Source organism: Heterodontus francisci, chromosome 9 (assembly GCF_036365525.1).
Source record: "Heterodontus francisci isolate sHetFra1 chromosome 9, sHetFra1.hap1, whole genome shotgun sequence".
NCBI lineage: Eukaryota > Metazoa > Chordata > Chondrichthyes > Heterodontiformes > Heterodontidae > Heterodontus > Heterodontus francisci.
In genome coordinates this window covers 14,546,454-14,561,719 of record NC_090379.1, presented here as the reverse complement: position 1 = coordinate 14,561,719, position 15,266 = coordinate 14,546,454, and the positions used below count along the sequence as shown (strand labels likewise).

Here is a 15,266-nt window from a genome sequence, read left to right as displayed (position 1 = left end):
ATCTCCACCCCCACTACTTTAGCATCAATCTCAGATTACAAACTAGAATGGTGTTTCTCACACCTACTGCTGCTGTCCTGATTACATCTGATTTGGTTACTATAAGGCAGTCAAAGCAGAGATGCTTTGAACTCACTGGAATCACTGTGATCTGGATATCGCAGAGGAAAATTACAATTACTCAAAGTGCATGCAGGCTAGGTTTTTTTTTCCAAAAGTGTCATTTTCCAAAATCTTCTTTCTCCTCTTCTTTATCCCTATCCCCAAGAATGCATCCACATATGCTCCCAAGATTAATCCAAAACGGTTAGATCCGGAGTGCAACTTCAAAACCCACACCTAGTCCTATCACCAAGAATGCCAAATTCTACCTCCAGAATGCAATATTTGGCATGTGCAGGTACTGGCTTTATTACTGTACCAGAATATAATAAATGTAATAATTTTTGTGTCATGACCAGAAAACTTATTGAGCACACTACATCTGTAAGAATGAGCATATATCTTTGGATGCAATCACGTGCACTGCCGATACATGTTGCAGAATGCAAGTTAAAACCCTTTCCCATGCTAGGTTCAGGATAATTCCAGTGATCAAGTTCACAGCATGCTAACACTTTCACATTTTTCTTTCTTGAAATTTTCACACCACAAAGTCTGGAGACCCAAATGATAACTTGCAGCAGAGGAAATTGATAACCTCAATGTCTAGGTAGTACCATGAAGGTAACAACAGGGTTGCTATTTCTGAGCCAAGCGTTCAGTATAATCACGTCAAAAGTTAAATTTTTTCTCAGGTCTTCCTAACCCTTACATTAATGGGTGCAGAGAAAGGTTAAAATGTTTTTCTACCAGATAACTGGAAGATACATTAATTATTAGTGGCCTAAGTTGGGCCATTTGGGGCTAGTTTTGCAAAGTTAACTCAGCAGCAGACAAATATCACCTATTCCTTTTATTTAAAAGAAAGAGGTATTATGCCATCCAAGAGTGACAAATATCCCACTTTAAATGTGCTGACGATTACCCTACCCCATTGTAATTTCCAATCATCCATAGAAGTGCATAGGCAGTGCTAGCAACAACAGCTAAATAAAATAATCACCTTTCATTACACCTGAGAGCATCTAATTCCTACTATTCTAGTAGGGGAGCATTTGGGAGTGAGAGCGCAAGCAAGTGTGTGCATGAGAAATCGAGCACGCAAGAGAGTGAAAATGTATATAGTGAGAGGACGAAGGTCAAAATGACATCCATTCTAGTCTAGAGTTAGCATTTATAAATGAGATTGGACAATCAGTTTCAGCTTTGTACAAACCTAAGCTCTAAGCCTTCAGGGACAAACCCAGAATAATTGCCTTCTCCTTGTGCTTTCTCAATAATTCAGTTGGCAAACTGTGCCACTAACCTGATCAGAATAAGCATACTTTCATATTTCCTGCAACCATGCAAGTAGTAAAAGAGAAAACTTCATACCAACTGATTAAAATTTTGAAATGCACTATCACTTGCTCAGCCCAATGGAGATACCTCAATATGTGCAGAAAGTTGAGATTTCTCCTTCTCTTTTCTCTCAAGGGACCGTTTCAGCTCTTCCACCTCAGAAAGGGCAGCATTGCGGTTTAGCTGTGCTCGGAGCTCCAAAATTTGTTTCTCCAGCAATTGCTTCTCATGCTCTGACCTCCCAGCCACTGCAACACAAAAAACTTTGAACATTTAGGATGGGGAAAAACAATGAAGCAGGGAAAAGAACATAGCCCGCCCTGAAAACTCACTGGACACTGGTGCCCAGTGTTTTATAACTTTAGTGCAAGATAAATCCAAACTGGTTTTAAAAATGTAAAAGTTTTAAACTCTATTATGGGCATTTTGGAACTACTTTAAAACAGCAGAGTTTGAAAACTTGAGATATAAATTGTATTGCACACCTTAGGAGCCCCTTTATTGCCAGATCCCAGGACCCTTTCCCAGCGCTTCCAGGTCCCAGACTCGTCAACAAACTTGGTTCCAAGAAAACCTTTAACCCATCATGAGCAATGCCATGGGAGATCTGTGCCTAATAATTAAATAATTCAATGATGATGATTTACTGAAGGAATTCTTCAAGATGGTACATCATGAATTAACAGACATCAAAACTGGCTATTTCCGAGAAGCACAGAATAGTACAGCACAGCAGGAAGCCATTCAGCCCACTGTGCTTGTCCTGGCTCTTTCATAGAGCAATCCAATAGCCCCAGTCTCTTAGGGATGTAATTAGGGGTCCCACTCCACTAAAATAGTCACTAATAAATCCAATAGAAAATTCAGGTGAAACTTCTTTACCTAGGTAATAAAGTGGAACATACTACCACAAGGAGTAGTTGCGGCGAATATCATAGATGGATTTAAGGGAAAGCTAGGTAAACACATAAGGGAGAAAGAAATTGAAGGATATGCCGAGACAGTTAGATGACAAGGGTTGGGAGGAGGCTCATGTGGAGCATAAACCCCAGCACAGACTTGTTGGGCCGAAATGCCTGTTACTTGTGCTGTAAATACTTTGAATTCTGATGGATTTGACAGACAGGAGAGAATTGTTGCAGAACAGGGTGAAAGAAGTGTTCAGAGAGATGGAGAGGTGTACTCACCCTTGCTGTTCGAGAAGTCATTGAATCTCTTTCTGCACTGAAGGCAGATTCTAGGGGTGATGCTGGTGACACTGTCCCTCGTCAGCCTGCTGGTTATTGCTCCTCAGGATTCTCCAGAGAATGTTGGGGAACAGACACTCTCTCCACTAAGCCATCCAGGAAAGGCATCAGAAACTCTAGGGACAGACCTGCTTGCAGCAGTTTGACGACAAAGTCTGAAAACTGCTGGTTGCATGGAGAAAGCAGATGGGGCTATCCACTTCCCAATGTGATTGGATTGGCAGCTTCTCAATCATATTAAACTGAGTCAAAATTGCCTGGGCCTAATGCTGGTGACAGTATGGGGACTTGCCACTATCTCCTCCCATTCCCACCTGGCTGCAATCTGAAGGCACATATAAGGGAGCTGTTCATTGCCTCGATGTTTCAGCTCACCAGCAACAGAGGGCTGAATCACCACGCTCTGCTTATTGTTTATAAAAGCCACAGCGACCTAGGAGTCATACACCCAATTTGTCTAGTACCATGGGAAGAAGAGCAAAGAGAGAGACTAAGGAGGGATCTTCTTCCTCAACTCATGATGCCTGAGCACCAGCAACAGGCAGAACAGGAAGGATGCTCCAAATGACAACATTGAGGAATGGCCTTATCAAAGACAGACACTGGCACGTCATCACATCCTCAGGACAAGGACAAATTACCTTCAAATGTCAGAGATACCTAAGGATGTCACATGAAATGATCACAGAAATTTGTAGGATCCTGCAATATGACCCACAGCTACTCGGCTTCAGTGGGTATCCCATGCCAGTTGCCCTCAAGGTGATTGCTGCGTTCAATTTTTTCTCCAGCAACTCTTTCCAGGGATCCACAGACGACATGCGTGGCACCTCGCAGTCTGCAACCCGTAGGTGCATCAAAGAGGTAACCAATGCCCTTTTTCGACATGCCAATGATTTAATCTCTTACCTGCAGATGAGGACAGTCAGGTCTGCAGCCTTTGGCGCCATCGCTGGTTTTCCTAGAGTGCAAAGGGTGACTGATTGTACTCATGTGGCTGTTAGAGCTCCCCGGGACCAGCCTGCTGTCTTTGTCAAGGCTTGCACTCTTTAAACGTACAGCTGGTTTGCGACCACAAGAGAAGAATCATGTATGTTTGCGCACGGTTCCCAGGGAGCTGTCAGGACTCCAACATTTTGAGGAACTCCCAACTGTCAGCAGTATTCGAGGAATGAACCAAAGTGGACGGATGGATCCTGGGTGACAAGGGTTACCCACTTTGTACATAGTTGATGACACCAGTATGTCATCCCCAAAGCGCTGCTGAAGAGAGGCACAATACTGCTTATGCATCCAGCAGAGCCATCATGGAACACACCATTGACATGCTGTAAATGCAATTCCGTTGTCTTGACCAGTCTAGAGGGGCTCTTCAGTACGCGCCACAGAGGGTGTCACAAATAACTGTTTTCTACTGTGCCTTGCACAACCTTGCAATTAGGCAGAGCAACATTCTGCAGGCAGAAATATAGGGGGAACACCAGTCCTCCTCAGACAAGGATTACTATGAAGAGGGTGAGGAGGAGGACAACAATGACACGATGCAGTCTTCTATATGGGGCCACTGAGAGACATGCAAGGGACATCAGGGAGAACTTCATTTATGCACGTTTCAGCCAACAATATGCCACATCATGAAGGAACATTGGGAAGAGAAACATAGAAATTCTCCATCAAAATTCTTTTTTGCATGAAGTCTTATTCATCTGTGCAATTTTAACGAAGCTTTGCTGCACTTTCATGTGATTGGCATCTGAAATCATCTATGGGCTACAATGAATGCGACTACACACCACTGCAAGCAGTGTTAAGATATGACCGTAGAAAACAAAAGTAGGTATGACAGTATTGGAAAAAGTTATTAATCATCAATAGGAAAATAGCCATCATTGAAGAGTATAGGCTCAAATCCCAATGACATATGGACACTGGACACTTCTCCAGGTGCTTTGCAAGGATCATTGCGTTCTTGCCATAGGCCTCCAAAAATCCTCTTTATATCCATGTGTAGCCAAGCAAAACATTACAGAGTGGATCAAATTTTGTATGAAATAAAAATGTTTTCGTGCAAGCGTGACAATTTGTACAGCACCCATGCCACCTTCGTGATCAAAACTGTTTCAATTTCCTTTTCCTGTTACTATGTCTAGGTGTGATCCCGACATTAGCAGCTGAGGTGGAGGCAGTCTGCTCAGTGCACTGCCCCATTGCTGTGGATGACCGTGGTGGCTGTCCTCTAGAGGAACGGGGCCTTGATGACTCCATCCTACTGGGGTCTGCAACAATGGTACTTGAATATCTCCCGTGTACTCGCCTGCTGGATGTAAGAGGATCAATGTCAGGGGGGGCATGACGAGAAGACACTTACCCTGGCGGTGTCCTGAGGGGGAAGGCCTTGGGGAAGCTGACACTCCTCCTCCATCTGTCTGCACGATGGCACCTGTCTGTCTCCCTGAGGGGAAGGAGCACCTGGAGGAAGGTCCAAGTTCCTCCTCCCCCACTCCCTTAGACTCTGCTGCATGGAGCTCACTGCAACAGCGATGGAGTGCATGTCAGATCACACGTGGCTCAAGTGGTCAACCAGACACACCATGGAGATCGTCAGAATCTCGACTGAGGGAGCCATATGTTCAAATGCCTCAGCCAGGAACTCCTCCATGGCATGCACAAAGCCACACATGACCTCAGGCACCTCCAACGTATTTTCCACATGGTTTTGCTGCACATCCAGCAGACTTCTCATAGCAACAAACAGAAGATCATCATGCGCGTGGGGCTGAGCAGGGGCCTGGCCCGCAGCAGTCCTCCGATTGTCAGGGGACCCGGGTAGCACATGCTCCCTCGGCTGCTGGGACATATCTGTGCCATGCAGACCAGATTGTGACCCAGATTCTAATCTCAAACCCCCCCACGGACCATGTGGATGTATCAGAACTGACAGATGCAGAAGACATTGCAGCCTCTGGGGCATTGGCTTCTTCTTCTTCTAGGGCCAAGCGGCATTCTGCTACTCAAGTGTGGGCGCCTACAGTGCAGACACAAACAGAGGCATTTTAAGCACGTGCTTCACATAAGTTCACACAATTTCCTTCAGTTCCCACATACGGCTGCAAGAGCAGTGATGACACTTCATCCTTACGCCTTGTGACTCTTGCTTCGCCATCTTCACTCGCCCTGCTTCCCTCCTCTCTCGCGATCTCCGAAGCCTCCTCCTCAGCCGTAGTCAGCAGCCTGATGTCAGGGTCCACTCCTCCCACCTTAACATGTTCGTGCTAGTTGTGGCTTCATTTCTCCTGCAACATAGTGCAGATTTAATGACATGGCAAATGATCTATCACAACCACTACATACATGCATCAACATCACTCGTTCTGCATTGGCTTTCGCACGCCACATCCAAACACAAACAATGCCAATCTTCATCATTTAGTAGATGGCACCAAGGTTGCTTGCACATTCGAATGCATTCCTTGCGTACCCTCTGCCTTAAAGACACATAGCCATGGAAGAAATCAATGGAGCAGCCTCGCCAGGACCACTTACCCTCACTGATCTGACCAAGTCATTGACGCGCTTGCAGCACTACCCCATGGTTCGGACCTCCTCCACTACCTCCATCCAGGACGCCTTGGTGAAGCAGGAGGGTCTTCTGACTCCATCTGCAGGGAAGAGGACCTCCCACCTTTCCCTGACGGCCTGGAGGAGAACCTGCAGGGAGGCATCACTAAACCATGGGACGGGACGTTGCCTGCCATGAGATTCAAGTTGGCTGTAGGGAAAATAAATGATATGAAGTTGGTGGCGACTTGCACAGAATAAGGGAAGCAAAAACAATGTGATTTAAGTGAAAGCTTGAACTAAATTATTCTGAAGATACTTACATGAAAGGAAGGCTGCTGCTCCTTGAGGTTGCAAGCACAGAATGTTTTATATTTGCGACGATCATGGTGCTTGGGGCAGTGACAGCGGGTTCCACCAATGAAAGCCCCCCGCATGATCCCACATGTTCCCTGTGTCCATCACCACATGCCTAATTTAAATACAAAATCGCATGGGAAACAAGATTTGCAGCGGGAGCGGAGGTTACGACAATTTCCAGCCCCGCCGTCGGGAACAACTATGACTCTATGACCCACATCACCTATGCTGGGTCTAATGGCCTTTCCTCTTCTTGAACTTACCTTTTTGTTTCGGCAGTTTCTTTTTGCAGCGGCGACAGGGAGAGCGAGGTGGCAGCTGGGTAAGTAAGACCTATATATTTGGGCAGCGGCTGAACCCGAGACACTACACCTGTAGTGTCTCCCACCCGCCCTCCTCCTTTAACCAAAAAAAAAGGACTCGGTGGTATGTCATTTATCTAAGTTAAGACTAAGTTAAGCTTAAGATTAAAAATGGCAGGAGATGTCACACCCGTGTTATGCTCCTCTTGCTCAATGTGGGAGCTCAGGGACACGGCTGATGTCCCTGACTCCTTCAGGTGCTGGATGTGTGTCCAGCTGCAGCTCTTGTTAGACCGCATGACGGCTCTGGAGCTGCGGATGGACTCACTTTGGAGCATCCGCGATGCTGAGGAGGTCGTAGATAGCACATTTAGCGAATTGGTCACACCGCAGATTAGGATTGCTGAGGGAGAAAGGAAATGGGCGACCAAAAGGCAGAGAAAGAGCAGGAAGGCAGCGCAGGTGTCCCCTGCGGTCATCTCCCTCCACAACAGGTATACCGTTTTGGATACTGTTGGGGGAGATGGCTCACCAGGGGAAGGCAGCAGAAGCCAGGTTCATGGCACCGTGGCTGGCTCTGCTGTTCAGAAGGGCGGGAAAAACAGTGGAAGGGCTATAGTCATAGGGGATTCAATTATAAGGGGAGTAGATAGGCGGTTCTGTGGTCGTAAACGAGACTCCCGAATGGTATGTTGCCTCCCAGGCGCACAGGTCAGGGATGTCTCAGATCGGCTGCAGAACATTCTGAAGGGGGAGGGTGAACAGCCAGTTGTCGTTGTGCACATAGGCACCAATGATATAGGTAAAAAACGGGATGAGGTCCTACAAGCAGAATTCAGGGAGTTAGGAGCCAAGTTAAAAAGTAGGACCTCAGAGGTAGTAATCTCAGGATTGCTACCAGTGCCACGTGATAGTCAGAGTAGAAATGAAAGAATAGTCACGATGAATGCGTGGCTTGAAAGATGGTGCAGGAGGGAGGGGGTCAGATTTTTGGGACATTGGGACCAGTTCTGGGGGAGGTGGGACTATTACAAATTGGACGGTCTACACCTGGGCCGGACTGGAACAAATGTCCTTGGGGGTGCTTTTGCTAACGCTGTTGGGGAGGGTTTAAACTAATGTGGCAGGGGGATGGGAACCAAATGAGGTGGTCAGTGGACAGTAAGGAGGTAGTAACTAAAGCCTGTAAGGAACTAGAAAATGAAGTCAGCGTGACTAAGGGGAAGAGTAGGAAGGGAGCAGATGATGAATATAAAGGGACTGGTGGTCTGAGGTGCATTTGTTTTAATGCAAGAAGTGTAGTAGGTAAGGCAGATGAACTTAGGGCCTGGATTAGTACCTGGGAACATGATGTTATTGCTATTACTGAGACTTGGTTGAGGGAAGGGCACGATTGGCAACTAAATATCCCAGTATATCAATTCTTCAGGCGGGATAGAGAGGGAGGTAAAAGGAGTTGCATTACTGGTCAAAGAGGATATCACAGCTGTGCTGAAGGAGGGCACTATGGAGGACTCGAGCAGTGAGGCAATATGGGCAGAACTCAGAAATAGAAAGGGTGCGGTAACAATGTTGGGGCTGTACTACAGGCCTCCCAACAGCGAGCGTGAGATAGAGGTACAAATATGTAAACAGATTATGGAAAGATGTAGGAGCAACAGGGTGGTGGTGATAGGAGATTTTAATTTTCCCAACATTGACTGGGATTCACTTAGTGCTAGAGGTCTAGATGGAGCAGAATTTGTAAGGAGCATCCAGGAGGGTTTTCTAGAGCAGTATGTAAATAGTCCAACTCGGGAAGGGGCCATACTGGACTTGGTGTTGGGGAATGAGCCCGGCCAGGTAGTTGACGTTTCAGTAGGGGACTACTTTGGGAATAGTGATCACAATTCCGTAAGTTTTAGAATACTCATGGACAAAGACGAGAGTGGTCCTAAAGGAAGAGTACTAAATTGGGGGAAGGCCAACTATACCAAAATTCGGCAGGAACTGGGGAATGTAGATTGGGAGCAGCTGTTTGAAGATAAATCCATATTTGATATGTGGGAGGCTTTTAAAGATAGGTTGATTAGCGTGCAGGAGAGACATGTTCCTGTGAAAATGAGGGATAGAAATGGCAAGATTAGGGAACCATGGATGACAGGTGAAATTGTGAAACTAGCTAAGAGGAAAAAGGAAGCATACATAAGGTCTAGGCGGCTGAAGAAAGACGAAGGTTTGGAAGAATATCGGGAATGTAGGACCAATCTGAAACGAGGAATTAAGAGGGCTAAAAGGGGTCATGAAATATCTTTAGCAAACAGGGTTAAGGAAAATCCCAAAGCCTTTTATTCATATATAAGGAGCAAGAGGGTAACAAGAGAAAGGATTGGCCCACTCAAGGACTAAGGAGGAAAATTATGCGTGGAGTCAGAGAAAATGGGTGAGATTCTAAATACTAAATCGACTAAATGTCCTAACAGTGCTGTTAGGAAGGGAGTTCAAGGATTTTGACCCAGCGACAGTGAAGCAGCGGCGATATAATTCTAAGTCAGAATGGTGTGTAGCTTGGAGGGGAACTTGCAGATGGTGGTGTTCCCAAGCATTTACTACCCTTGTTCTTCTAGGTAGGAGAAGTCACGTGTTTGGAAGGTGTTATTGAAGAAGGCTTGGCGAGTTGCTGCAGCGCATCTTGTAGACCGTACACACTGCAGCCACAGCATGCCAATGGTGGAGGGAGTGAATGTTTCAGGTGGTAGATGGGGTGCCATTCAAGTGGCCTTTTTTGTCCTGGATGGTGTCGAGCTTCATGAGTGTTGTTGGAGCTGCAGGCAAGTGGAGAGTATTGCATCACATTCCTGACTTGTGCCTTGTAGATGGTGGACAGGCTTTGGGGAGTCAGGAGGTGAGTTACTCGCCGCAAGATTCCTTGCTTCTGACCTGCTCTTGTAGCCACGGGATTTATAACGCTACTCCAGTTCAGTTTCTGGTTAATGGTAACCCCCAGGATGATCACAGTGCGGTCCATCGAGATGTGGGACTCAATGATGATAATGCTGTTGAACATCAAGGGGTGATGGTAAGATTCTCTCGTTGCAGCTGGTCATTGCCTGCCACTTGTCACTTATCAGCCCAAGCCTGAAAGTTGTCCAGGTCTTGCTGCAAGCAGGCACAGAATGCTTCAGTATCTGAGGAGTTTTGAATGGTGCCGAACACTGTACAATCATTAGTGAACACCCCTACTTTTGACCTTATGGTGGAGAGAAGGTCATTGATGAAGCAGCTGAAGATGGTTGGGCCTAGGACATTACTCCTGCAGCAATTTCCTGGGCTAAGATAATTGGCCTCCAACAACTACAACCATCTTCCTTTGTGCTAGGATGACTGCAGCCAGTGGAAAGTTTGTCCCCTGGCCCCTCAATTCCCCTGATTTTAATTTACCAGGGCTACTTGATACCACACTCAATCAAATGCTGCCTTAATGTCAAGGGCAGTCACTCTCACCTTGAATTTAAAATGGGCATAAACCACAAAATATCGAGGTCCAAGAAAAGCACTGAACCCACGCCAGTATATGTCTTATTTAAGTATGAAATTAAAGTTTCAACTCATTTCAGCATCATTCATACCTATCAGACATGGCCAGGTTTAAGAACCTGCAATCAAGGAAGCTTCTCCGTTTATTATGTGACTTATATTTACGCAATAAAAATGTATTAAGAGAAACAGACCATACAGAACAGGTTTCAGTGAGGATAAATGCTTCTATAAAGCTCAATAAAACACTTGAAAGAATGACTTCCTTTCCTACACTGCCTGCAATGTGGAGTCCCCCCACCCTGAGCAAATGCAACTGGAGAACATGCGCATGACTTTTGGGACCGTTGCCAGTTTTGTGGGAAGAGACTTGTTCCAGTGGAGGGTTTGATAGACGGTCGTAAAATACTGCAATCTTTTAAGCCACGTAATTGGCTTGTGTCCAGTTTACGCTGGTCCCAGGGCACCAATGTGGAGGAAATTCCAAACCAGGAATGGGAGGTGTCTGAGGCCCGAGCACGGTAATGGTCAGGGTTCATTAGCGTTCGGTCAGCAAGGCACTCACATTTTGGAACAGCTTGCAAACCAGAAGGGGTGGGCAATCCAGTGGCTTTACCATTACAGCCTAGCAGGCCCCTGCAAGTTAGAGGGGAGGTGGAGAAGTGGGAGGGGAATTCATGTGGGTCCAGGAGAAGTTTCGACACATGATTTTAAAAATTTAAAAAGTTTAAACCTCAATTTAAGCAGTAGTTCTTTTACTGGTCAGGCCTATCAACATTCGCTGAAACCTGAAAATTGATGTAATATGACCTTGATTTGAAGGCCTAATGAGGCTCCCGACAGGCTCCTGGGCCACCCATTCCAAGGCCCCCACCATCTCCCTGTCTCGTCAAGTGGGTACAGTAGCATAGTGGATATGTTACTGATCTAGTAATCCAGAGGTACAAGTTCAAATGCCACCATTAAATTAATCTGGAATTAAAAAGCTAGTCTCAGTAATGGTGACCATGAAACTACCGGATCATCAAAAAAAACCATCTAGTTCACTAATGCTCTTCAGGGAAGGAAATCTGACAAATTTACCCAGTCCGGTTTATATACAACTCCAGACCCACAGCAATGTGTTTGACTCTTAGCTGCCCTTTGAAATAGCCTAGCAAGCCACTCAGTTGTATTCAAGATGGCAGCTCACCATCACCTTCTCAAGGGCAATGAGAGATGGGTACTAGATGCTGACTTTGCCAGTGATGCCCACAAGCCATGAAGAAAAAAAAGACACAGGCTCAAACTTTCATGGTGTAAATGGGCTAGCGGCCCACTTCACCTGGTGGAGGATGTGAAATCAGTCCTAAAGGTGTCAAGGGACCTGCTTCGGCAAGTGCCCAGCATGTTATCTGCAGCACAGTAGTAGAACCTCCAGGGACTCCTGACCACATATGACTAAATGTAAAACTATCTAGCAATCAACACCAGCAGCAACTAAACACATCATCTTCCGAAGAGACAAAGGGGAGGAATGAGAGAAATAAATTGCACTTGTATATTGCCTTTCAAATCCTCAGATGTTCCAAAGTTCATAACAGCTTATGAATTATTTTTCAAGTGTCGTCACTATTGCAATGTAGGAAAATGTGGCAGCCAGTTTGCACACAGCAAGGTCCCACAGCGAGCAATAAGCTAAATGAGCAGTTAATCAGTTTTGGTGGTGCTGGTTGAAAGTTAAATGCTGGTCAGGACATGACTACAAGACACCTTAGTTGAGGAAAAGTAAAACTCTTTTGAAACCTATATTGGGTCTATATGACAATGTTCAAGAAAAGCACAAGCTAAAAAAGTCCTTAAATATTGTTTAGTCTCAGTGGGAGCGATTGGGGAACAAATGCTGTAATTTTTACTTACTGATCTTACTGAATGTTGAGTTCAATTTAGATTAAGCAACAATTTTAGATGAAGGCTGTTGAAACAGTTTTTATTTGGTGCTTTAACTTTACCATTTTGACCCTGTACTTGGTTAATTAATTGGTGAATTAAGTGATAGATGGGAGGAGGCTCATGTGGAGCATAAACTGCATCCACTTTGGTAGCAAAAACAGGAAGGCAGATTATTACCTGAATGGCTATAAACTGAGAGAGGGTAATATGCAGCAAAACCTCTCGTACACCAGTCGCTGAAGGTAAGCATGCAGGTCCAACAGGCGGTAAAAAGGGCAAACAGTATGTTGGCCTTCATAGTGAGAGGATTCGAATACAGCAGCAGGGAAGTCTTGCTGCTATTATACAGGGCCTTGATGAGGCCACACCTGGAATATTGTGCGCAGTTTTGGTCTCCTTATCTGAGGAGGGATGTTCTTGCTATAGAGGGAATGCAGCGAAGGTTTACCAGACTGATTCCTGGGATGGCGGAACTTAAATATGCAAATTTAAAAATTAACAAGAACTTCTTTACTCAAAGCATAATCTCCCAGGCAGGGCATGTCGAGTCAAATACATTGATGAAAGTGTGTAGGGAATGAAAGAAAGAGCTCTGAAGGACAAAGTAGACTTTTTTTGATTAATCTTTCTGCTCCTATGATCAACAGTCTTACACCACATCTTCCCAAAATGTGCTTTCTTCCTGAAATGAGAATGTTTTATAAATCTTAAACTATGTTTTGCTCAGTCAACACAGCCCATGTAAATGCATCAGACTAAAAAAGTTCCATACTAAAAAGAAAAGTTCTTCACATAAAACGTCAGAATCAGGAAAAGCCATACATCCCATTTTCTTATTCATTTACGGATGTGGGTTCATTGACTGGCCAGCATTTGCTGCCCATCCCAAATTGTCCTTGGGCAGATGGTGATGAATTGGCTACCTGAACTCCTGTAGTCCACGTGGTAAAGATACTCCTACAATGCTGTCAGGCAGGGAGATCAGGATTTTGATCCAGTGACAATAAAAGAAAGGCGATATATTTCCAAGTAAGAATGGCATGTGACTTGGAGGGAAACTTGTTCCCATGCACCTTCTCGTTTGTCCTTCTAGACAGTGGAAGTTGCAGGTTTGGGAGTTGCTGCAGTACATCTAGAAGATGGTACACACTGCAGTCATGTTGTGCTGGTGGTGAAGGGAATGAATGCTCAAGGTGGTTGATTAAAGGTCATGCCTCCACTAAAGGTGACAATATCATCATGACATAAAATTCAATCAGCATTAAAAGCAAGTTACAAAATGTAGTTTAAACTCATGTTTTATTCACCCCTACCTGAAATGTATTTTGATGCAGAACTACCAAAGATAGTGAAGAGGAAAATGTGGTAGATGGTGCTTATCACTCACCTGCTTGGCTCAATCTGTCATCTTCTTCTATTCCACGATAAGTTTTCTGCTGTGATTGTGAAATCCTGTGTTGCAAGGTTGCTCGTTCCTGTTCAGTCTTCAACAGATGAGAGCGCAAATCATCTATCTAAATTCACAGATAAGACTCAGTGGACCAATAGAGCATTACCATTTTTGCATTTCTTATCTTTTCAAAATGCAAGTGTTTTCTGTGTTCAGCGCAGACGTGTCCAGCAGTTAAATAGAAAATTGCTAAAAAAAAAAAGTTTAATAACTTGAGCAATGAACAATGGGGGAAATAAAAAGTATCTGGCATCCTCATTCAGATATAGTTCTGAATATATTTCATCAGTACAGAAACAGAATGCGAAGGACACCAAATAATGGTTCAATCAAGGCAAACAAGGATATCTAGCTAGCGTCTGTGGAAATGAGCTGCATTTATTAGTCTTGTAGTCATTTGGTGTGTGAGACTGCAGGAGAGGGGGATACTAACAAAAATAAAGGTGGTTTTAAGTTAGTGCATTCAAGTTATGACCAGAACTAAAAAGGAAAAAACTGCAAGTCTGAAATAAGCAAAAAATACTGGAAATACATCAGCATCCAAGAGAGATGTTGGCTCTTCATTAGAATAGCTGATAAGAACATAACAACTACACCGTGTATTTATATAGCACTTTTAAAGCATTAAAACTTCCCCAAGATGCTTCATAAGAGCATATTAACCAAAATTTGACACCGAGCTACATAAGGAGATATTGGGTCAGATGACTAAAAACTTGGTCAAAGAGGTAGGTTTTAAGAAGCATCGTAAAAGGAGGAGACACAGAGGTGAGAGGTTTAGGGAGGGAATTCCACAGCTTCGGGCCCAGGCAGCAGAAAGCATGGCTGCCAATGGTAGGGCGAAGGAAATCAGGGATGCGCTAGAGACCAGGATTGGAGGAACACAAAGCTCTCAGAAGGTTGTAGGACTGGATGAGATTAGAGAGATAAGAAGGGGGCGAGGCCATGGAGGGATTTTTTTTTAAAATTCGTTTGTGGGATGTGGGCTTGGCTGGCTAGGCCGGCATTTGCTGCCCATCCCTAAATGCCCTTGAACTGAGCAGCTTGCTAGGCCAGTTCAGAGGGCATTTTAAGAGTCAACCACATTGCTGTGGATCTGAGTTACATGTTGGCCAATCCAGGCAAGGATGGCAGATTTCCTTCCCTAAAGGACATGAGTGAACCAGATGGGTTTCTACAACAATCAACAATGGTTTCATGGTCATCCTTAGACTAGCTTTTAATTCCAGATTTATTAATTGAATTCAAATTTTACAATCTGCCATGGTGGGATCCAAACCATGTCTCCACAGCAATAGCCTAGCCTCTTGATTACTAGTCCAGTGACATTACCACGATGCCACCACCTCCCCCATTTGAGCAGAGGGATAAGAATTTTATACCTGAGGCATTGTTGGACCGGGAGGCAGTACAGATCAGTGAGCACAGGGGTGATGGGTGAACAGGACTTGGTTTTAA

At 44.8% G+C, this 15,266-nt stretch overlaps 1 protein-coding gene across 7 annotated transcripts in view; it reads right to left on the bottom strand.

Moving 5' to 3' along the window:
* The window catches only part of LOC137373594 (centrosomal protein of 128 kDa-like), a 442,182-nt gene that overhangs the window by 341,718 nt on the left and 85,198 nt on the right, over positions 1-15,266 (bottom strand). For 6 of the 7 annotated variants that reach the window (XM_068038587.1, XM_068038590.1, XM_068038589.1 and 3 more), the window contains exons 11-12: positions 13,746-13,872; positions 1,531-1,691 (exon numbers count right to left, since the gene is read on the bottom strand). The exons of the other annotated variant lie outside the window; for it this stretch is intronic. In XM_068038587.1, the coding sequence (XP_067894688.1) occupies positions 1,531-1,691; positions 13,746-13,872 (288 nt within the window). The remainder of the gene's footprint in view (positions 1-1,530; positions 1,692-13,745; positions 13,873-15,266) is intronic. 7 annotated transcript variants of the gene reach the window in all.